Here is a 14,452-nt window from a genome sequence, read left to right as displayed (position 1 = left end):
TTCACTGGGCCAGAAACCTTCCTGTCATCTGGAAGCTCTTAGAGTTCCTCAAAGTACAACAGCCAATCTGGTGGTTCAAGGGTTCCCACTATGTGAGTTAGTTAAAACTAATTCAAACACAAATAATGAAGTACTGCAAAGAATAACCTCTCCCAAAAGACGCCTGGAGGTCTGATAATAGATCGAAAGCTGCTGCTGAACCTGGGTTACTATCAGAAGATAAAGTACAGGGCAAGGACTCAACCTCCACCAGTTTCTCTGAGAAATGTGTCCTCTCAAGGAGATCTTCCAGGACAGTTATTTCCAGGCTTTAGTTCCATAATGCTCAGGACATGCTCTTCAGAAGCAGCACCTAATGACAGCCTCACCTTGCTCCGGTTGAGGTTGGCTTGGATCCCATTGTCGCTGATCTTCACTGTGATCTGTCGTTCAGATAAATCAGGTCTGAGGAAAGGAGGCTTCACACTCACAGCCAGCTTCTTCTTGGGCTCAACTACGTACCTGGTTAATCGTTCAACAGATATCATTAGAATAAACTATAACCTAAAAATTACTCATAGAGACAAGACAATCTTCCTACTTGAGGCTTGATTTAAGGATGTGATAGAATCTACATAAGTAAGCTCTATTCATTTCAGTGGAAGTCAACCTGAGTAAAAATTAAAAAGCAATAAAAGGATCATTGGGGTTTTTAGTGAGCAAAAGGAGAGGATGTATTTAAAAAAAATAAAAGGTAATTTTGGAAGCACTGATGGACAAGAGCACAAATCACAAGAAGAGAGTAGGAAAGGCCTACAGCAAAGGAAGCAAGTTGCTGGATCTTACCTAGTTATCATGAAACAGCTTCCCTGCAGTGGAAGGTGGAGGAGACTGGGGGAATAAGACCCAGCGAGTGGGAAATTAATGTGGAGAAGATGTGCTGTCAATTATAGCATACCACACGGTGACTTGCTTCTGTAGTGTGTTTGGAGTGTTAACATGAATGGAAGTAAAAGAAACAGGCCTGTAGCAAGCAACAAATCTAAAGGGAAATGGATGATTTTAGATACTTAATTACTTTCCAGTGGACCGTGACTCTGTAAGTGCAATTTGGCAATGGCTGCACACCACATCAGTAGCACAGTACACAAGCTTTCTGTTTCATCTAGTGAACAGGACATTTCAGCAGTGACGGCTCAGTGTCCTTCAGTACACAGGACAGTTTGAACAGTCACAAAACACAAAAACACGACTTGCTATAAGTCCAAGAACTGCCATGGTGACATTGCTCATACATCTCTCTTAAGTAGAGTATCTCCCAGCTTCTCAAGTCCAGCTCACTTAAAATATCTTGACCTGCTTTTTAAGTTTTGGCTATTCCAATGTCTCCATCTGAATAAAGGTAATGGACTTATAGCACTTATTTGTTGTACAGCAAATTAAAAAAAATAAAATAAAAACAGATAACAGTACTGAGGTCTGGGATTGCTCAGCATCCTGTAAAGGCCCAAATAAATCTTCTGGTAGTGATATTATTAGTGCGTATACAGGCTAGACAGCTCAGCATCTGAGATATTTATACTCCATCTGATCTACTGCATTAAAATCCCAACTTCAAAATGTGAAGGGATAAATCAATTTCTGCAAAAATAGAAAGCCATAAATAAAATCCTTGGTTCTACAATGTAGACCTGGTTGAAAATCTGTTTTATGATAATGAAAGTGACAGTGAGATTGAAAACCACAGCTGCCTTAAATTAGATTCAAGTCTCAAGGGGAAATGCTGATTTTAGATTCCTTCTTTGAGTCCAGTAGGAACTCAGTAGGAATTCCTCACCTATACTTGGACATTGACTGTACAGTGCAAAAAGTCACGCTGCAAGTATGGTAACATACTGAAAGTTGTTACTGAAAGTCACTAGATGAACAAGTTGGTGAGATAAGGCTATCAGCTCTTGATACAAGCTGTCTTGCTCATTCCAAATACCTATTTCTGGCAGAAGGATTATGAATTATAAGAAGAAAGCAACTGCTTGGGCAGGTTACAGCTATGCAACAGTGCAACAGTGAAGCTGCTACCACAGCTATCTCTTTCCCAGCAACTCCTCCACTTCCCTTACTCCCTTTCTCTTACCTGGGAGCCAAAGGACTGCAGAGCACGTGTTCCACATTTCCGCAGCATCCTCGGGTAAAAGGGTTCACTCCCCCTCGAAATTTACCTGTCACCTGCAAACATATTCAGGTCAGTGCTCAACTTCTGGTTTCATAAAAGTCATGGCCCGACCCTCAGAAAGGCAAGGACACGTATCCTTGTTCTAACAATACTGTCTTGCCCAAACAGGAGACTGCTGAACGCCCCACCTTCCCCCCCTGCTCTGACACACCCCTCCACCAGCTACCATGCACACCACTGAAAGAGCCTTTCCCACAAGCACCATGAGTTCAATATGAGTGCATGTCAAAGCTGCCGTGTTCACCTCTCCATACTGTTCCTGCATGAGTTGTGCCTGCTGTCAGCCAAACATCCTGCATTGGTCTCTTTCCTTCCCTGGTAACCTCCACTGAACCACTGCCTCATGGGGGAAGGTGCCAGGAACTCCCCAGTGATTACTGTGCTTACTTGGAAATTAGCTACTTTAATAAAAGTCATGTCTTATTAGACTGGCAGGATGTAGTCAAGGCTTCATAAACATTATAAAGGGTTTGTACTTAGCAGGCAGATACTTGAAAGTAACCATATGGGGATAAATACCAATAAAGCCAGAGAGATTAACAGTGGTTGCCAATAAAAGCATTATGTTGCTTTTTGCAAGTAATGCATTTAAATCAACTCACAGTCCTGATCTAGCACCAAGTTTAAAGAGTACCAGAAATACTTTAATTACTTGCACATAAAATAACAATGATTAAATGATTTTGCAATATATTATGCTGGCGTATTTGATATTACATAAAACTCTTTAAAAGGCCAAGAGAGACATGCTGGAAGTTCTGAGTGTTGGAAGAGTAACCTGACAACTAAAGCATGGACCTGCACATCTGGCACATCAGCATTCAATCCTGAGCTTAAGCCAACCAGCTGCCAGATGCACTACATACACGCACAGAAATTAAGACAGTGTTACATCTGATTTTCAGAAAGGATTTCTATGAAAACATCTCAAGTGGTTTGGTAGCTCAAGAAACCAAACCAACCTGGGATGCCTTTTCCAATAGTTATTTCAATTAAATTAAATGCAAAATTCTCAACCTGCCCAAACGCCAATGTAACTAAACACAGAATAATTTTCTGTTTGTTTTCTAATTTAATTTTTTTTTTCCTTCTTCCTCAGCTTCAAATTTGCACGGACAGTTTTGACCCCTGCACAGAAACAAGCCTCAGAGAGAACATGATGTGGGGTAAGAGACTAAAATGCTTTGGGTTTCACGTTACTATTGTTAGCACTATCAAACTTCATACTTGGCCAAAATCAATTTTAGAATTAAGACCAGCTGACTCCAAGAGAGGCACAGCAAAGCATTTAAGGATTTTCAGCTGCAGTAAGCCTGCTTTGTTCAAAGGCCATGTTAGGCAACAATTCAGGATGACTTCAGATTCTTTGCCTATGTTTAATTCTCACACTATTCATGGATTTTATGCATGGTTTTATTGTCTCTTGCAGGATAGGAAACAATCTCAACCCAGTGTACAAAGCCTCAGACAGCTTACTGGACTTACTGGCACGCTGCCTGCCCAAGCTGAGCTACTCCTTACAGAGAGTAAGTAAGTGGCAGAGGCACGCTATGGATCCCATGACTAAAGCTCCATCACCTGTTGCATGCTATCAATGTATACACACATATATATGCAGACCCACACAGGGTCTGAACATTATACATGTGAGTAACTGCAAGGGAACAAAAGTTTTACAGGTTTTTTGGCATAAGATGCTGTGTCAGCACTTGGTTTGGAGAAGCAAAACAAGTGAGGTCCAATAGCCTGTGTGTGCACGCACATACACATGAGAACAAGGGAGACAAAGAGAGAGAGACAAAGAGCCAGCTCAGACCTTATTAAGAGCATGTGGGTTGGCTGGGGGAGTTCAAAATATCAGCAGATAGGGAAAAGACTTGATTAAATCTTTTCCTTTCTTTCTTTTGTTCAGTCTCATGATTTGTTCAGCCTGACTCATAAAGTTCGAAGTTTCTGGAGTTGACAGTACTCACTACATAAAACCGATTTCAAGGACATGAGTATGTTTTAAATGGTAAATAAGCCTTTGTGGTTAGGAGAAGGGGGAGCTTGTAGTGCATTCAAGAAAAAAAATGAAAATAAAAAATGAGTTTCTAGATCCTCGCAAAATCCCCACAAAGAGTGTTAGGTTTTTTTTATTTATTTATAGGTTTTTCTTTCCAAATCACCATCTTAGCTACAAACACAGAGAAAAAACTGCTGCTTACCTGCTCGTTGGTTGTGCGTCCTCGTGCCACTAGAACAATATGGAAACCAGTGAGACCAACGACTGGAATAAAGAATAACCCAGCCACACACATGACAGCCATTCTGTACCCAGGAGTTAAAGAAACTGGAGTGAGTGAAGGGAAAATGAAAGTATGAAGGAGAGGAAAAGGAGAAAACAATCTTGGAATAGGGAGCATGTTCGTCATCTTCAATTAGGCTGATCAAATTTCACCTTAAGTCCATCTATTCCTACCAACAGTCCTTATCATTGAGATTGTTCAAAAATAAAGTGAACTCACTGATCCTGGCTTCAAACATCTTGTAAAGTCCGTTCTGTGCTACACGACCAAAGGGAGTAGCAATCCTCAGAGCCAGGGGTTGGTGTATTACACTGCCATGAAGATGAAATACCTCCAGGGCAAACACTACTGTATCGTGTGTTTAAATGCAATGAAGATGCAGTGTAGAGTCACACCCAATTGGAAGCAAAATTCAGGGAGGCACTGCATCCTCCTGCTGTGTGCCTTAGCAATGACTGAGATAGACAAAAGATCAGGCACGGTGCTGGGGGTAACCACAGATCAGATGAATAGAGAGTAAGAATTGTCCTAAGCATTTACAGGGAAGGGGCAACAGGAATCAGGAGAGGAGTAAACCTGCACCAGTTCTGGGAAGACAAACCTTCGTATCCACTCTTTCATATTTTCCTCTAGGCCACCTTGTGTCTCCGTAGACCAAGAAGAAGGATACGTAATGGTGGTATGAGCTGCTCCCAGCTTTTCCATGTGGTTCAACACGAAAATCAGGCCAAAGGTGAATACTCCAACCATGTGCGTACTTAAGGACAGCAAGAAGAGAAAAAAATAGCGATAGTTCCTCCGTCCTATGCAATTGTTGACCCATGGGCAGTGATGGTCAAAATCCTTGTAAAGAAAGGGAGAGACAGGGAACAACATCCAAACAATGAAAGGAAATAGCTTTTCTTAGAGGTAAATCTGAACTGCCTTCATGTAAAATCACATTGAGCTTGTTCTGAAGCTTTACAAACCAGGTATGCTCTCTTTATAAGGCTCTTCTTAGCACCAAATGCTTTCCTTATACATGAATGAAGAGGTACTTGAGAGTTCATAGACTTAAGAGAACACATCACAACATAAAACAGGCTACTTATCCACTGGCAGCAGATGCACTGATCGCTTTTTAACCATCTATCACGTGGGGAGTCAACCACAGTGAAGCCATCATACCCTATAACATTCTGAAGATGCATTGTTGGCTGTAGAATTCTCTCCCCAACATTTCTGTATTTATATGAAGCTAAACTTGAAATTGCCTCAAGAAAAATACTTTTCCACCAACCAGGTCCCCAGAAATATTCATATTTGCAAGTTTTGACCAAAGTATTTACCAAAACTTTACTAAATAAAAAGAAATCTATCAGTTTTCTCAAAGCACATCAGAAAATGCCAGAGGTGATTTAAGGAGGATCATTTCAGGCTATGCTTGGAATGCTGACACAGCATACGTCTATGATGCGAATCTGGTTGTACACTGCCTAAAATATCCACAGATTATGAAACTATATAAATACCCACTGTGAACACTTCAGTAAAGAAAAAAAATCTGACTCCTTTTGTCATGGATTTATTTTTTAGTCCATCTGGTCACAGCAGGATTCGGGTTTCTACTGATTTCATTTCTGCAAGCATTGTCATTTTTTTGTTGTTAGGTTGTTTTTATCAAACTGGCTCATAAGTTTTATATTCAGGCTAAGAACTTTCATAGCACATTCTAGACTGAAAGAGAAAAGAGGTGAATTCCAACCCAGAATGGCTTCCACATTGAAAAGCCAGCAGAGTCATCCGTATCACTGTCTTCAAGGTCTTGCAGAACAGAGAGGTGAAATAAACAGCCCGAGAATCAATAAAGTATGGTGTTTAAGATCACTGTTTATCGATTCAGAAGTTATTAATGCTTTCTGTTTATATTTCTTCACAGCAATCATAATTTAATTATACAAGCAGAGTTTCATTTTTGCCCACCAGAAGAATAAGAAACATTGAACCAGTCAGACTGTCAATAAATCTTCCTGAGAAGGAGGCAGTCGCCTTGCGTTCCACTGGTTCATTTGGGTTACTTCTGGATTCTCTCTCATTTTCATTTCTGCTGCAGAAGTGCCACCCCTGGAGGCCCAATGGCAGCAAACGGTGATTGCACCACTGAGTTTTGGGCAATATTTTTATGAGAAAATGTCATTTCTTGAAAATGGATTTTCATGCTAAGCCACTGGGGAGAGAAGAAAGAAATTCCATGGGCTAATTGAGAACTGACCATCATCTAAGCAGTCCTTAGAATCCAGAAATAGTGAAAGCACTTGTTTTAAAACCAGCAATATATGAGCCAGGTTTTCTCCAAAAAATCCATCTCTGTGTAAAAATACACAGCAGTTTAACGCAACTCTGTGACAAAGAACAAATAGTTGTGGCTATTCTCCTCCACCCAGGGACTTCAGTTGCTCCTTACCCTCCATCTTCTCATATTCAACATCCTCCTTTAGGATTTTCTCCTGAGGAAGAAAATCACTGACACAAGATAAACCCTATCAGCCTTTCACACATAAGCAGCTGTGCTGCTTTCCTTGGGACTATTCCCTTGCTTTTGGGAACGAGGATTAGGACAAAGATGGTGCATACAGCATTCTAGCTGATACGGGTATTTATTGCCTTATGATTAGCAGTCCCTTTCATTTTAATGGCACAGCTGAATATATTTTAGATACATTAAAAAAAATCATATTTCTATCTGGAGGAAAAAAAAAAAAAGACTTTGCATCAGAAATGATCCTTAACAAGGGGAATTTTTGGCTCAGCAATAGAAACTGCCCCCAGGCAACACAAGTACTGTGGATACAGCACTGTGTACTTAAAACTTTCAGAGATGTCTATAGCCCAAAAGCACTCCTTACTGCTTGGGGGTTATTTTTAAATATCCTGTGTGCATTACCAAGACCTCAGGGTTATTAAGAAACATGAAAGCCCCATAATTCAGAGGGACTAACATTAGAAGCATGACTGAGCTCATGCTCCAAGCTGAGGTGTTGATGTAAATGTAGAGCCCTTCCACTGAATGCAGAACTACACACAGAATTCTGACCCCGATTTCCGCACATCCCCAGTGATCTTATGGTTCATCACATAATTTCAAATAAACTGGTGCCTACATTGGTGGACAAACACACAACTGAGAAAAGTTCACCCTGGACTTTCTGCTCTCCTGAACTCTGCCTCTCCATAAATGCTCCCATCAATGTTGTTTTTTTTACATTCATGACCCCTAAGCTGCCTCCAGGAAGACACAGCCAGGATTACAAACTTTTTAACCTAATTATCATCAGCAACAAAGCTGACATTAAATAACACTGCATATGTAACATACATCATAACAGAAGGCTGTGCTTCAAATGGTACTGATCAGCAGAAGACCACCACCAAGGTTAGAGCCAGGAACCTTCAAGAACTGAAATACTTGGGGGAGGACCCAAGTGCACGTTACCAGTAGTATGTATGTACAACTGCATCACTGGGCCAAAGTCAACACAATCAACAGCTCTGTTACCTCAACACAGTTGTCACAGACACTGCAGTGAGAGCAGCGCGGAGGACGGTAGAAGTGGCAGGTTGCACACCATTTCATGCGCACCTGAATGCCCTTGATCTCCACGTTCTTGTAGAGTGGAGCTCGGAAGTCATCGTCTTTATCTTCATCTTCATCTGCTGCTCAATGCAAAACTAAAAGTTACTGGAAATAACAGAAAGTAATGATAAAATATCTAATCCAGTCAGTGCCTTGGATATGGGGCACTGCATGTGCTCTTGGGCTTGTCAGAGAAACAGAGAGTGGTGGAAGTGATGGACTGTCAGAACAGGTTGTCCTGGCTGCTGAACACATCAGAGATCTGGGCTTGTTTCTGTACCCAAGGCAACACTCCCATGGGAGCACCAGGCAGCCAGTCCAGACCTTGGACAAGAAGCGTTTGAGTCTTATCTTAGCCAGCAGTTGCAGGCAGAATGAATGGGATGAGATGCAGACTAGAGTCAAAGATGGAAATCAAGAAATAATTCAGAGACATTCTGCTGTGTGCATTTAAGATTAATTCAGTGCTAGCTTACCAGCACATAAACCACAAGAAATTGTATTAAGAGATACTAAAATAAGGTTTTGTTAGCTCAAACCTCCAAATCAAGCCAGGTGATAATTTGTCAAGCACTCCAGTGCCAGCCCACCATCCCAAAGTCCTTCTACTCCTGGGAGCTTGATGCCACAGAGAGAAGCAATTGGTGTGCCTGCATTGAGCCCTGGCACCAGTCTGCTTCCTTACAGCACATCTCCTGCTCATTTCTTCATAGCACACCCTGAATGTTCTTACTTAGTAGCCATACATAAGTGGGATGATCTCACTTCTCCCAAAGGCAGTATACTCCAGTGATCTGAGCACAGAACTGGAAGTCATCAAGTCCTGCATTCTGATTTTCTCACTCTGTGACCTTGGGATAAGTTATTCAGCCTCTCTCTGCCATTAGTAAGATGGGGAGGACAATACATGGTAGAGTCACCTTATTAATGACAGCCCCATGGGTGGGTGGCTGATCGTCTCAACCAAGTGCTGCTCTGTTTAAAAAAAGAGGCCATTTAAAAATAAATACAAAAAATAAAAGCCAGTGTAGAATGGACAAATGCATCTTGGGAAGAAAAGGAAAGAATGATGTTCACAAAAGCTCATCTTTTATTCTAGATTCCTGTAGTCTTTACTTGTTTCCTTTTGACAGAGAATAGGTAAGTCGTTAAACTACTTAACACCTGGTTAAACACTGCAGTGCAACTGGCATTGACAGACTCCAAACTGGGAGGAAATTGATGATATTATCCTGAGGGGGCATCAATAACTGTCAAGCTGTTCTATATAAAATCTCTCTAAATGTGTTACCCTACTAAAATGATCAGATTTTCACCAACTTCACAAGGAGCTTTTCCCTTCACTAGATGAGTCTGGGATCTGGCTCAGCTACAATATTTACCTTGCAAGAGTATTCTCTGGATTAATGTTTGTGCATGGAAGCAGGCTGCTGTACTGGCACTGCTCCCTACAATTTTCCTTCATAAATGATCAGTGACAGTCAGTGGGAGCCAGACTCTAAATCCCTTGGGGTACTTCCATTAATGCAGTCTTTGGCTTCTTCAAAACTTCAAATCAGTCCACGCTGTACAATACATGTGTGGGTGTAGGAAAACAAGACACGAGAGTGGTCACACCATTTCAGCACTTGTGAAAATACTGACTACGCAGTCAGAAAGTTAGCAAGTTGTATGTACCTATATACACTGATATATGGTTGTAGGAACACATCAGTCTGACACACCATTGAAGAGTATTTATGGAACATTCACATAAAAAAATACTGGAAGTCAGTTTGTAGCTCGTATTTATAATTAGCCAGCAACAAACATCAGCAAACTCAATTCAGACTGTAAATCGGATTTATCAGGGCAGTCTCATTATTCACTGACAAAAGGCAACCAAATCTCCTGGTTTTATAACACGTCTCATGATTTTGGGCAGCTTCCTTAAAGGAATCCTGCCATTTCTCAACATTCTGTTTTTGCACTGCTTTTCTACTATTTTGCTTTTAAAGTAAATTTGTAACTATCAGAAATGTGCTAAAAAGCTTAAAAACCAAGATTAAATCTGCAATTTCAACAGCAGAAAGCAAATAGATCCATCATATATCATTTTAAATCACTCCTACAGGTTTTGAACTCCTTGGCTTTCAGCTCTGTGGGTGGCGTGGGGTGGTGATAGCTTTTTTAGCATGCACACTTGTGATCTGAAATAACATCTGCTCCCCTTTCCTCCCAGCACTGGTATTTATAGTCCTTCCCATCTTTTCCTTATCAGATTGCTTCCTTCACACATCTACACTTTTACCCCCTCGTTTTTTTTTAAGTATGACTCCCATTTCTTCTTGCATCTTCCCAACTCCCATCCTCTTCCAGACCAAGTACATGCACAGGACAGGGAGATAAGCCTGCGGCCACAAGTGAACAGAAAGGAATGGAAGAAAGGCAAGCTGTAGGGCATTCCACTTTGCTCCTGACTCCTTTCTGTTAAGGAAACTGGGAATTAAAAGAAGTTGATGAGAATTACTTGATGGTTGGACTAGATGAACTTATCAGTCTTTCCCAACCTTAATGATGCTATGAATATTTCAAAGTTTCCATTTGATTTCCATATCCTTTTCTCCTTTAAATGCAAAGACTGAACTAAAGAGCTTGATGGCAAGAGGAAGTTAGAGAAGTCTAAAGGAAGGTGTGAATTTACAATATGCTCAGTCCTGATCACACTAGAGCACGGTAAGTGTCCGCCGGCAAACTCTTCTTTGAGGAAACCACACTGCACAAAGACATTAGATTCCCAAACCAAGATGTTCAAAACCAAACAACACTGTTTCAGCTCTCCTCCTGCTGAATGCAACAAGCATCAGTAACCTCACACTCACAGCATATTCAAACTCAGTTATGTCTGATGAGAAGGAGGATCTGAAAGATGCATCAAACCAGATAAAAGCTCTATGTGCTTACATTTTAAAAATCTCACTAGCACACATTTGTACCTTTCTGCACATCATCCTGCACAAATGACTGAATGTTGCCTCTACACACAATTATTTCCTGTACTGGAGTGCTGCAGCAATTGCTCAGAGGTTCAAAGGGCCCAGCTGGAGGGAAGGGCAGCAGATGTTCATCATTATGCCCCGTTACCTGGAGAAACCTGGCACTCACTATTCAGGGAAGCTGGCAGGGAAGGTACCTTGTTCTTGTCAGGTGCAACGGCAATTCAAAATGGCTTTTATATTCATAGAATAGAGGTGGGAAAGAATACCTTGCAAAGAGCACAGATCCACTGGTTTGGCAAGACTGCTTAGAGCAGTCTCTGATGTAAACTGCATGAGAATAATTACAAGAAGACAGATAAAATGAGGTGATAATTCTCCCATTAAGTTGTGTTAAAAGAGAGAGAGCTCCACTGTGGGCTCCATTACATGAGCAGAGCAATGTTTATCCTATTTAATCAGCTGCGTATCCATCTTAATTTAAACAGGGATATCTTTTAAATGTATACATTTTTAGACACTCTAAAGCAAATCTTAATCATTACCTTTTTTAGCATTCAGTGCTTACACATTTGTTTTAAGGCTTTTTGGAAGGAAAGTCTGCTTTGATGAAGATGTTTCAGAAAGTTCAGCCTCTCCCCTCCACTACATTCAACTTCCTATTGTGAAGACAGCAACTTAAATCCAACATGCCAGCACGACACAGGGATGGCAACTGGAATCACATCAGTCAGGAGAGTTGCTCAAAGGAGAACGATGCTGTGCAGTGCTGTACCCTCAACTGCCAGCCCCGGAGAGTGCAAGGACAGCTGACACCCCCCAGCTCAGAAGCTGGGAAGTCTCAGAAGCTCTTCACTACTACATCACCTCTACTGCCAGCTGAGGGTAAAAGATAATACATAAGCAAATTAAAAGTCTACAAAAAAAGATTATCAGAGAAAAGACAGGGGGGGGGTGTGCAGGAGGGCACACACCAGTCCCATTTTCTATTACCTCGTGGAAAAACTCCAGGATCCATGAAAGTTGCCATGCTGAAGTTTGCCAGCACAAACAAGAACACGAGCCCATTGTACACCGGGATGGCTGGGGAGATGGCTTTTGTCAGCCAGGGGCACCTGTGGGGGGAGAAAAGTTATAGGTGAGGGCTCTTATGGCTGCATCCAGCAGTTTCTTCCCATTCATCACCATCACAAAAGTAGTCTCATCCGCTCTCTGTGAGCCATTCAGCAAGGCTGGATTCACAGTTTAACACCAGAAATTTCAATTGCCAGTTTCAGCAATTTACAGTACGCTGCAGCCATCCTTTGTACAGACGCTTTGTTCCACAGCACAGAAAGCACCAGCTGCTCATGTGGCTTGTAGGGCTTTGCAACCCTATTGCTGTATTTGCAACCTGGCATTTTGCTTCTCTGTGTAAAAGCTGCATTCTCTTGTCGCATTTCTGTTTATTATGTACACTGCCTGGTTAGAAAGTGCTCAGTTCTCAACTGGCAGAAAGCAAAACAGGATTCTTACACCCTTGATCATCACAGCAGGTACAATGCAGAGGACATTCACTTTGGAAAGAGCATGAAGAAATGCCTGTTAGTTACAGGACAGTTGTTCAATTGCAAAGATTATTTCCCATTGTAGAGGAGGGCAGGACCAAGACAGGTAACTGGATTCAATAAAGTACAGCATTCACTCACTGAGCCATTTACAGCCTCTTTAAAGATCACTGCTAGGCCCTACAGCAAACTTATTTCTCTTTCAGTTTCCACCTGCCCTACCAGCAGGGACCCCAGCAAACTGCTCAAGCCAATCAGCAGCTACCATATGTATAAACCAAGCACTAACACACGCATTCCAGATCAAATTTTGCCTGAGTTACATCTACAGCTGAATCAGGCTGTCTGCCAGGCTGGAGCCTGCAGAGAGAAAAAACAGCAGTGCAGACCCAACATCCTCCCAACTCTAATTCACACTGCTTGTGCTACTGATGTGCTGTTTTGAACAGCTGAGAATGGTGTTACTGACCTTGAAGAGACACTGTTAAACACGTGTGCTCTTGTGCCCAGCATTACAAGGACACCACATTTTCTCCTGTTCCTTTGTGAGCAGGAAGGAAGAGATTTTTTTCTTACAGATAGCTGCTAATTCACAGAAAGATTACATGAGAGACTCCCTCAGTTGATTAATGTAAGTAAGATTTAATGTTCTCATTTGTTATTTCCTTTGTCGTGTTCCCAACAAATACATCAAAATTCTATGAAAAATTTGAGCCATAAGCTGAACTAAACAGCTCATTTAATGGGTAAATAGTATGTCTGAAAATACTTCTTGGGAGCTGAAATAAAGGATAGAGTGAGTCACTGTATGTACTAGCCAGAAGGTCTGCGCACCATCCTTCCACTTTTTCTTCCCAGAATGTTAATGCAGTACTAGATATTACATAAGATTTTAGATAGTTCAGAAGAGGCCTCATTTGTAAACTGGGCTGATTGATAAAAACAGATGTGAGATCAAGTCCTGACTCATAACTGCAAGATGGTCTGAAACAGAAAATCAAACTGCTCATAGGACTCACAGAACATGACGCATCCCCTCTATCCTTCTCCTCTAATGCACACACAGTTTTAGCCACAGTAACAGAAATTGTAATCCATGTCTCGCAGGCTGGTTTCATTGCAAACCCGTCAGGCAAAACTGGCATCCAACCTTCTGTGCTCTGCCCTGAGAAGGAAGCTGCAGAAAGGTCTGGACAGGCCCAAAGACACTCTGCTCCACACGAGTGGTGCTCCTCTCCCCACATTCAACCTTCCAGGTAACCAGGCACTTCTCAAAGGCACTGCATCATTGGTGCTGTTCTAAGTTAGTTTAGATCCCTCACAGAAGCCCTGATGGGTAACATTGCGATTCCTGGGGGCATCAGCTGTGTTGCTTTGTGCTACTTCTGTAAGCATGCAGGGCAGAAACCTTCCGTGCTTTTGTTTATTGTTGAAATGAAGAGCCAGCACGTGCTGCCCTGGCACGTCGCAGATAATCACAGATCTCACATTCTTCTGAATGAAGCACACAATTACACAGGCAGCATTTTCCTCATAATTATACTTCTTCAACAGAGCGAATCTGCTCATAACTCAGAGAAGAGTAATTGGGGGTGACAGACTTAATGTCATTTATCCTATTTGCTCTTGAAACTCTATCCTAACAAAACAGAAAGTTAAAAAGATTAACAAATAAGATCACAAAACTTGATAGGTGTCAGACCAACTCATGCATCATCAACTGCCTTCCTCTGCTCAATTAAGCACCAAATAACCCTTTCTGCTCTTTCGCTTGGTGCTCTGGAGCAGGACACATTTGTGCCTTACAGTTACAGTTC

The 14,452-nt window shown here is 41.6% G+C and overlaps 1 protein-coding gene across 3 annotated transcripts in view; it reads right to left on the bottom strand.

Annotated features, from left to right (window-relative positions):
* The window catches only part of ZDHHC8 (zinc finger DHHC-type palmitoyltransferase 8), a 67,058-nt gene that overhangs the window by 9,034 nt on the left and 43,572 nt on the right, over positions 1-14,452 (bottom strand). For 2 of the 3 annotated variants that reach the window (XM_015877580.2, XM_015877583.2), the window contains exons 2-8: positions 12,082-12,203; positions 8,036-8,193; positions 5,171-5,343; positions 4,420-4,522; positions 2,114-2,205; positions 826-870; positions 369-501 (exon numbers count right to left, since the gene is read on the bottom strand). In XM_015877580.2, coding sequence (XP_015733066.1) covers positions 369-501; positions 826-870; positions 2,114-2,205; positions 4,420-4,522; positions 5,171-5,343; positions 8,036-8,193; positions 12,082-12,203 — 826 coding nt within the window. The remainder of the gene's footprint in view (positions 1-368; positions 502-825; positions 871-2,113; positions 2,206-4,419; positions 4,523-5,170; positions 5,344-8,035; positions 8,194-12,081; positions 12,204-14,452) is intronic. The other variant, XM_015877584.2, reaches the window with a different exon arrangement.

This window comes from Coturnix japonica, chromosome 15, assembly GCF_001577835.2.
Source record: "Coturnix japonica isolate 7356 chromosome 15, Coturnix japonica 2.1, whole genome shotgun sequence".
Taxonomy (NCBI): domain Eukaryota; kingdom Metazoa; phylum Chordata; class Aves; order Galliformes; family Phasianidae; genus Coturnix; species Coturnix japonica.
This window is presented reverse-complemented; position numbering and strand designations above follow the sequence as displayed.